Genomic DNA, 10,139 nt, shown 5'->3' with positions numbered 1-10,139 from the left:
AAAGCTTGTTGACATTGGGGTGACCAATGAAATGCACGCCCCTTTCTTTTCAGGGCATTGAGGGGCTCAGCAATCCTCGAGGAATTTGGGACAAACCGGTGGTACCACCCGGCAAGTCCAAGGAAGCGCTGAACCTCTTTGATGTTACAAGGTATTGGGTACGCACGGATGGCTTCTACCTTACTCAGGTCTGTGGAAATACCATGAATGTTCACCACATGTCCAAGGAATGTCAACTCCTGAAGACAAAACTTGCTCTTCTTTAAGTTGATAGTCAAGCCTGCCGTCTGCAAACGGTGGAGAACAGATTGGAGATCGAGGAAGTGCTGGTCTATGGACTGTGAGTAGACTATAATATCATCAATGTAGACGAAGCATATGTTACCTTGTAATTCCCCCAAAACCGTCTCCATCAGTCTTTGAAATGTCGCTGGAGCATTTTTTAACCCAAAAGGCATGACTGTAAACTGATATAATCCGAATGGAGTGATAAAGGCAGTCATTGGTTTGCTTTCTGGACTCATTGTCACCTGCCAGTAGCCACTGTTGAGGTCAATTGTAGAAAAAATTGATGCACCAGAGAGGGATTCCAGAATTTCTGTAATGTTAGGGAGGGGGTATGCATCACTCTCTGTTATGGTGTTGACCTTCCGGTAATCAACACAAAATCTCATTTTACCATCTTTTTTTGGAACTAGGACAACAGGAGATGCCCATGCCGGGTGAGATGGTTCCACAATACCTTCCTTTAACATTTCTTCCAGTTGTTCTCTCGCAACAGCTTGTTTAGAAGGACTCATGCGATAGGGCCACTGTTTGATGGGCACTGGGTGTGTGATATAGAGGTGGTGCTGGAGAACATCAGTTCGTCCAGGTTGGAGGGTACACACCTGAGAGTTGGACTCCAAGATTTGCCGTAGGTGTTGTTTCTCATCAGGTGGTAAGCACCATTCACCGCGAGGTCCATTAATGCTCGTTCATCCAGGCCATCAAGTGGTCGTGATAGCAATGGTGGTTGGGGAGGAGGAATGGAAATGAGTAGGGAGAGGCTTTGATTAACACTGTTCAGCTGTTGTCTCTTTTCCAGGTGTAGTGGTTTCACCCCATGTACACTTGCCTGGCCGGGTTGGAAGAGATAGTGTTCATCAGGGGCAGACTTGAAGCAATATTTTCTATCTGTCACATCAATCTGCAGTCCGCTGGAGAATATGAAATCTAATCCCAAGATCACTGCATACGCAAGGGCTGTGTAGGAGAGGACAGCAACCTGTACTAGAAAAGTCTTATTATGAAGAATAATCGGCAGGTTTATCCATCCTAACGGAATTTCTGCTTCACCATTAGCTAAATAAAGAGGACCAAGGGTCCAAGGGTGAAGGTTGTCAGGTGGATTGAGTTCTGTCCAAAGGCTCTCATGGATAAGGGTGTAACTTGCGCCTGTATCCACAATGGCCTTCCCTCTCCAGGGACCAATACTGATGGGCACCACTAATTGTATTGGAACAAGTGGGGGTGCTTTCTGCCAAGACTGAAGATGACCAAGCTGTAGTTGTTGCGGATACAGTGTTACTGGAAGGAGTAACTGGCTGTCGAGGCGGACCTCCAGACTTCATAGGTTGGAAGAAACGCTTGTTATGGGGGGGACGCTGCTGAACAGATGGCTGGTTGGAAGCAGACATAAAGTGAGGGCAATTTCCAGGTGAATGGGAACCTTTACACCGCCAGCACTGTACTTGAGGCTTCTCCGCAGGTTGGCTAGAGATTGGTCTTTGTGGCATTGTAGGTTGTGGTTTAAAATCCTTGCGTCCCTCATATTGTACTTGTTGCAAATAATCCTTCTCCAGCTGATGTCCCAGCTTCACTAGCTCCTCAACATTGCTGACCCTGCTGCGTAACTGGCTGGCGAGATAGGGCTTTATATTTTTAAGGATCATTTTTACCATGTCACTTTCTGTTAGGGAAGGCTTCCACCTTTTGCAGAGAGCTCGATATGAGAATGCAAAATCCCTGATGGATTCCTTCTCTCCCTGGGTTCTCGTTCTGATCCGATCAGCCAGCTCATCTTCGTAATCCTCAGACAGGAAGGCAGAAAGAAAGGCCGATTCAAACTCACCCCATGTTGTTATAGAGGATCTGGCAACCTCCCACCAGTCATGGGCAGTTCCATAGAGTACAGTTCGGAAAGTAGCCAGCAGGTCTGCATCAACCAAGGGATGTAAAGCTAGAAAGTCTTGACAGCGTGTCAAATATAGTAAAGGGTCGGGGTCATCTGATGGCTTCCCAAAGGTGGGAAAGGTTATCTTAAGGTGGTCACTTCTTACCACTGTGGTAGTGGGAGGGGTTGCAGGAGCAGTCAAGGCGGACGGTAGTGAAGAGAGGGAGGAAATGCCAGGTGGTGAAGGTATACTCTCCTTAATTAAATCTGCTAATTTCTTTTCGTGCATCCTGCTTTGATCCACCATTTCAGTTTGAAATGTTTTAAAGTCTGTACAGAGACTAGCAAATTGGACCTTGCACTGATGGATTTCAGCTGTAACCTGGTCATGGCTTTGTTGAAAGTTCCGTTGCAGGGATTTGAGGTCTTGTTGAAGATCCTGCTGAAGCTGATCCACCATGAAGCACACCTCAGAGACAAAGGTAGTTTCAACTTTTTGAAGTTCGCCTGTAATCATGAGTTTAATGGCTTTGGTTAGTTGATCAGTCTCATCCTCATCCTGTTTTTTGTTCGAAGCAATGAGTTTGAGAACTTGCTGCTGGTTGTCCTTAATTTTAGTAGCAAGGTTGGTAATCTGGTCACAGTGCTGAGAAGAAGTTGCTTTCAGCCCCTGGGTAAGTTCAGAGACCGCTCTCTCCTGTTTCTTTATGAAGTCCAGCAGTGTATCCCAATTACCTTGAACTTGTGAAGTAAGTTGTTGCATTTCTCTACCAGGAGTGGGAAGTACACCGGGCAAATCCTGCTGTGCCACAGAAAAGGAAGTAGAAAGTTCAGGTGATGTGCATAAATGCATAGGACCTGGTCCCTGGTCCCAGATAGGGGTCTGCATTGGAGTGCTGCTGCCGGCCAGTGCTGAAGCGAACTGCACCTGGGCTCCATGGGCTCCTGGATAGCTGGAAGGCGTTTGGATGTGTGGGCCATGGAAGACAGGAGGGGAAAGAGGTCGTCCGGGAGTAAACCTGGGATGTGCTGCAATGGGCCAAATTGGGGTTGCAACATCTGGAGGAGCTTCAATATCCACCCACGTTGCCAAAGGAGATGGTGTTGTGGTCATGATTCGATGGTGTCTCTGCAGATTCAATGAAGTGTGTAAAATGTTATGCAAAAATGTAATGTGTGTCAGTAGCTGAAAAAAAACAGAATAACTAAAAAAAATACAACGCTATTTCAGTGTTCAATAAGCAAATTAACCCACAGAATTTACAATTTCTGTTCTAACACGTATTCAAAGTCACACTTTAATCATTACCTTAAAGCTAACCCTCAATTACTGCAACCAAGATATATTCCCCATACAGTCACATGCACATAAGTAATCATATACACACACTTAACACTTTCCACCAAAATTGACAGTTTGATCAGTTTTTTTTTTTCACAACTTTTTTTCAAACAGTGGGTCAAGTTTTTTTTTTTTACAAGTTCAGGTGCCTGTTCGGGCGCCACTCTGTAACAGTGGCGAGTGGCGCCTTAAACTTAAATTATTTATTTTACAAAGAAAACTCGGGCGCCAGACAGTTTTAGAAAACTGACAAAAATTAAACAACCCAGGATAGCAAAGAAAACCACTGATTACACACAAAAAAACAAATATCTCGAAATAGGATTCAGTTTAACTGTAATTTATTACTTAATGCTTGTCACGTCATTCAAAAAGTCACTGATTTTGAAAACAAAACAACAATAAACAAATAAATATATGTGTTGTTCTCAACGTTGGAGTTCAATATCAGTCTTCAAACAATTACGAATCAATACTCAAACAAAAACTGGGTAATACTGGTCACACTCTAACTGGGCGTCCACTCTGGCAGATTCGAGTGACCATAATCACGCAAAACTTTTCATATAAAGAAAAAGAGGAAGAGCAAAAAACATATTGAATACACATATCGTGGGTGAAAACAAAATGCAAACATATCAATGATAATACATTCAACTTAAACAATCAAAAAGCATGGATATGCAGAAATCAAATCTGCGTGTATGTCTGACAGCGTGTGAATGAGTGTAGTGAATGACTGCGTAAAACACACTGACCAGTTTTGGCAGACGGAATCGCAACAGAAGAGTGTGATAGGACCTCGTCAGTCTCCCGGAGGGAAGTTAACCCCTTGTTTATTGAGTGAACCACTCACTTACAACAGCCGGTCTTTGAGGTGCGTCGCATCGGAATCCCCGGACTCCACGTCGCCACAGACAGGAAGACTCAGTTCACACAACACAGGACATTGTCCACTCCTCTTGGTAATCGCTAACTTAACTCTCTCTCACAGGTCAAACCAACATACCCAGTTGACGTGTACTCTTTCCACCTGGGTAAATATACCTTGCCTTCATTTCCTTTTCCGCCGTTAATTAGCCTTAATTAATCACTCCGCCCTTTCCGTTAAAGTGAAAGTGAAAGTAAAACATATAGCCGTGTAGTTTACTGCACTGTCACAAATGCTTGCATGTTTTTGTTTGTCCCCTCATCCATTTGTAATATTTTCAAAGTAAATGTGCTTTAATAATTTTTCATGGGCAGATGCCAAATGAGCATGTCATTCTTTACTGGTTCAAGGCCTGACAACAGTTTGCAGTAGTGATAACTAGGGTTGGGTATTTATGGTATTTTTCATCACATTTTAGTTTTAAAAAATTTACAAATCCCTGTATTGCTTTAATAAACATGTCTTGAAATGGAATATATTAAAGCATATAAAGTATTTCTTTTGATATGTAGAACAAGTGGTAAACGTGTACTGTCTCTTTAAGAGTGACAGTTCAGCGAGCGTCTCACAGAAGTGTTTTGGTTGAGCGCATATTAATGAGAGTGGAGTCACGCAGTTTTTTTAATCGCATCCATGCTATGTGTGATTACAGTAAAGTGCTGTAAAAGCACATAAAGGATATTAAAAGACATTATCCAATGGCGTATGGATTGCGTGGATCTTGTCTTTGGACACACAGAAGGAGTCGAACCAAACTTTTACTCTTACCACAAAGGGAAAAGTTGTCATTGCTGAACTTCTCCACTATTCTACTCAATCACTGCAGAGTGAACTCCGAACATTTACCAGCCAGTGGCCAATCACAGACATTTTAAGTCACATGTTGTGAAATTTGGTTGTATTGTAGAGGATTGAAAAAGATCAGTCTTTGGATTTTAAGAATCGATATCGTGATTGTTCAAATGAAGATCGCAATTAATCTGAAAATCTATATTTTTAACCAGCCCCAGTGATAACAATTGTTTAGGATTAATCAAGAATGATCTTCAAATAGAGTGTTGCCAGATCAAAATATGTTTATTTTTATTATTTATTCTGTAGTTTGGTATAATCATTTGACATAGCATGTCTGATACATTGCAGGTCTGCAAGTTACTTTTCCAGATATTACAAAAGCATCTGTATAATTCCTGTGTGGCTTAGTTTTACAATGGAAGAAACTGCAGCTCTTTATGAAGGTGCTGTTTGAGCCAGGACATGAGAGGAAACACACTGATGTGGAAGTCTCGGGCATCTAAAGGCCACTCATCTTTGACATCAGTCTTGCTATCACACAACTCTTTAGTGCCCCAGCTAATGACTGCCACCTGTGGAAGAACAACACATCAAGTCAAGAATTAACCAAGAGTTAGCTAAATCCATATATTTAATAGCTAATGCATTCATCTACACATTGATAAACTAAATAAAAATGGGCTTTATACAGTAGCAAACCATACATATTTGTAATCAGAATTTGGTTGATGTTCAAACATTTTCTTTCGCTCACATAAATTTCAGTGGTAATACATTACATTTCCATTGAAATATGATAAAAACACACACATATAACAGTATATTTAAAAATGTAAATAAAAATTGTATCTAAACTTAATAATGAGCAACAAATAAATACCAATACAAAAGACTGAAAAATGTACATTTATTCAGTGTATGTGTTAAGCCTCTGCATGCCGATGATGATGGAAAATTGCACCGTTTAGATCAGTTTCAAAAGGAGTCAATCTTTTACATAATGTAATGTTTTGAAAAATATCTCAGCTCTGTAGGTCCTTACAATACAAGTGAATGGTGATCAGACATTTGTATGTACAAAAGCACATAAAGGAAACATAAAGGAAAGAAATACAAATAATCCTTAAACTCCAGTGGTTTAATCCATGTCTTCAGAAGTGATATAATAGGTGTGGGTGAAAAACAGATAAATAAGTGCTAATTTAAATCTCCACATTGACTTTCAGATGTAATAGTGAAAGTGAAGATTAAGAGTAAAAAAATGACTTAAATTTGTATATGTTTTTCACCCACAATTATTATATCACTTCTGAAGACATGGATTAATCTGAAAGTCAAAGTCAATGTGGAGATTTAAATTAGCACTTATATATCTGTTTTTCACCCACACCTATCATATCATTTCTGAAGACATGGGATTATTTGTATGTTTCCTTTATGTGTTATTTGTAGCTACACCGCTCTGATCACCATTCACTTGTATTGTAAGGACCTACAGAGCTGAGATATTCTTCTAAAAATCTCAGTTTGTGTTCTGCAGAAGAAATAAAATCATACCTATCTGGTAAATGATGAGAGAATTTTCATTTTTGGGTAAACTATCCCCTTTAAAATTCAACAGTTACTCCTATTTGGAGGCTGCCATAAATATGTAGTTTACACATAAGGTTATGTTACACATATGTTTACTGGTGCAAAGCTCAACACTTAAACTTTAAGTGTCCATTTACACTACAACTAGTCTAAGTTGTGCCTTATGCATGGCTGGTGCAACTTGCCCCTGGCACTTTATGTACTTCTGCTGTAAATCCACTATCCATTCTACCATTTCCTTTGCCCGATCCAGTTCTACAAATTTAGAGTAAGTAAACTTCAAATCACTAACTTGGAAATATCGCATCCTCTTGCGCAGGAAGAGAGATCCTCCAGAATCCCCTGCAAAGAAAACATTTTCATTTGATCATTGATCAATTCATTAGTAAAATGATTCTTACGTAAACTGTCCCCTTCTGCCCATGTTTCATGAAGAAGGCCCAAAATGTGTTCTGTACAGGGGTGTATTCATCAAGAATGAACTGCAACAACTGACAGGGTTGGGGAGTTACGGGATTACGTATTTAAAATACAAAATATTAGCAACTGTATTCCACTACAGTTACAATTTAAATAATTGGTAATCAGAATACAGTTACATTCCAAAAGTATTTTGATTACTGAAGCGAGTACTTTACATTTGATTGTCATTTGTTTCTGTAACATGGTTCAGTGGAAAGGAGGAGATGGGAACCGGATGAAGCATCAAAGTAATGTTTTTAATAAACTTAATAAACACAAAGACACACAAACATGTAAGATGCCTGTAGCTCTCTCTCTCTCTCCCAAACTGCCGCATCTCGTTGAGCTTATCCCTCTCCTCGGCTGATTAGCCCGATTGGGGGCCGGCCAGTTTCACAGTTTGTCACAGTTTCATTTAATATTTAGTCCTTTCAGATGGAAAAATGGATGCATATAAATGATAAAACACTTTCTGTGAAACACTTTCTTATGATGTGTTACATTCATACGAGCAAACAGAGAAGTACGTTTGAAGTAAGTTTGGAGCAGAAGAAATAGAAATAAAGTGGGCTGGGTGAGTGGGAAATATAGAAATAAACCTTGTGTAAATTGTTAGCTTTATTCTAAGCTAAAATGCTATTTCTAACCATTTTACATGCACATGTGACCAGACACGATCATATTTTTTATCAAGAAAATTCACGTTGGATCATAATTCATTTCTTTCTAGTAAGATCTTTGAGATTAGTGCAAAAATCATATTCTTGATAATAATTTTCTCGTGGGACGACTGGGAAATGCCGTTGAAATGCTGGGGCTCATTGTAGATGAGCTGTACTCATGTTGGTGTTTAGTTTCAGTTTCATCAGCGATCTGGATCACATAAATTAGGAAAAAACAATGTGCATCCATTTCTTTCTTTGTTATTTTAAAATATGGTGTTCATCATCACTAATTGAGGGTAGGCTGCGTTATATTATGAAGAATTATATAAGAAGAAAGAATAATTAATCATATTGATCTATTGATACACAAATCGTGGATAATAAAAGTGACTGAAAGCTCTTTAAAATGATCTGCCGGTGGAATCCTCCAACTGCAAATGCAGGAACTAAGTCTAGACTTTGTGCTGAAAATAGAGAAGAACTCAAATATTTTCCATCAAATTCAACCCAAGTCATTATCAATGGACATACAGTTGTGCTCAATAGTTTGCATACCCTTGGAGAATTGGTAATATATGTACCATTTGGAAGAAAACATGAGAGCAGGCAAAACACATTTATTTTATTTCTTAAGGGATTCATATTCAACTGTAGGTTATAACAGAATGGCACAATCATAAAACAAAACATGGCAACAAAGAAAAAATTAAATGACTCCTGTTTAAAAGTCTTCATACCCTTAGTTCTTAATACTTTGTATTGCCCCTTCAGCATCGATTACAGCGTGCAGTCTTTTGTAATAGTATCCATGAGCCCCCAAATTCTTGCAGGTGGTATGGCTGCCCATTCGTCTTGGCAAAATGCCTCCAGGTCATGCAAAGTCTTTGGTCGTCTTGCATGAACCGCACGTTTGAGATCTCCCCAGAGTGGCTCGATGATATTAAGGTCAGGTGACTGTTATGGCCACTCCAGAACCTTCAACTTTTTCTGCTGTAACCACTGGAGGGTCAACTTGGCCTTGTGCTTAGGGTCATTGTTGTGCTGGAAAGTCCTAGAGCGTCCCATGTGCAGCTTTCATGCAGAAGAATGCAAATTGTCTGCCAGTATTTTCTGATAACATGCTGCGTTCATCGTGCCATCAACTTTCACAAGATTCCCCGTGCCTTTAGAGCTCACACCCCCCCCCCAAACATCAGTGAGCCACCACCATGCTTCACAGTGGGGATGGTATTCTTTTCACTATAGGACTTGTTGACCCCTCTCCAAACATTGCGCGTATGGTTGTGACAATAAAGCTCTATTTTAGTCTCTTCACTCGAACTTAAAGAGTGCCAGAAGCTGAGAGGCGTGTCAAGTTGTTGTTGTGCATATTGTAACCGGCCTTTTTGTGGGATTGGTGCAGTAAAGGCTTCGTTCTGGCAACTCGACCATGCAGCTAATTTTTTTCACGTATTGTCACGTTGTCACGATTCACTGTTGTCTGCCATGTGTTTCTCCCCTGTCATCTGTTTTCAGACTACACTTCCCATAATTCCCTGCTATCATCACTGCCAGCTGTCTTCCATTGTCCTCACCTGTGTTTCATTTACTCATTAGTCTTTGTGTATTTAAGGCCCTGTCATATGTAGCGGCACCTAGATCCAACTCTTGAATTCTTCCCAGCGTTACAGTCGTATTGTACTCGTTGAAACAACCACACCGTCTTTTTCCAGAGCAGCCTGTATTTCTCCTGAGGTTACCTGTGGGTTTTAATTTGTATGCTAAACAAATCTTCTGGCAGTCATGGATGAAATCTTTCTTGGTCTACCTGATCTTGGCTTGACGCGGAGGCAACTGTGGTTCATCCTCCGACACCTGGATTGCGTCACTACGCCACCACGAGGACTTGGAGCGCATTGGGAATTTGGCACTCCATATTGGGGAGATAAAGGGAAGAAAATCAAAAACCAAATAGGTAAACAAAGCCATGTGAACCACATCGACATGAACTGGGTTTGACACCTGTGCCGTGTCCTAGTTGCAACGCGGCGTGGAAATTCTCGTCCGGTGAGTGACCACCTTTAGCGCTCTCACAAAAACTGGATAAGTTGCAGCGCACAGACATTGTGCATAGCACCTATTTATTCATGGATTTATAGTATTTGGTCCTAAATGTAAAAAAAGCCCTAAATATAATAACTTTTGGTTGTAAATGTA

General features: G+C 40.5%; 1 protein-coding gene across 1 annotated transcript in view; it reads right to left on the bottom strand.

Annotated features, from left to right (window-relative positions):
* Window positions 1-5,486: 5,486 nt before the first annotated feature.
* Window positions 5,487-10,139, bottom strand: part of si:ch1073-280e3.1 (complement C2) — a 42,936-nt gene continuing 38,283 nt past the window's right edge. Inside the window, exons 18-19 of the mRNA XM_052106869.1 lie at window positions 7,109-7,158; window positions 5,487-5,795 (exon numbers count right to left, since the gene is read on the bottom strand). Of these exons, the coding sequence (XP_051962829.1) occupies window positions 5,634-5,795; window positions 7,109-7,158 (212 nt within the window). The 3' untranslated portion in view covers window positions 5,487-5,633. The remainder of the gene's footprint in view (window positions 5,796-7,108; window positions 7,159-10,139) is intronic.

This window comes from Xyrauchen texanus, chromosome 36 (genome assembly GCF_025860055.1).
Source record: "Xyrauchen texanus isolate HMW12.3.18 chromosome 36, RBS_HiC_50CHRs, whole genome shotgun sequence".
In the NCBI taxonomy this organism is placed as follows: domain Eukaryota; kingdom Metazoa; phylum Chordata; class Actinopteri; order Cypriniformes; family Catostomidae; genus Xyrauchen; species Xyrauchen texanus.
The sequence above is the reverse complement of the archived record's forward strand: the minus strand, read 5'-3'. Positions and strand labels throughout refer to the sequence as shown.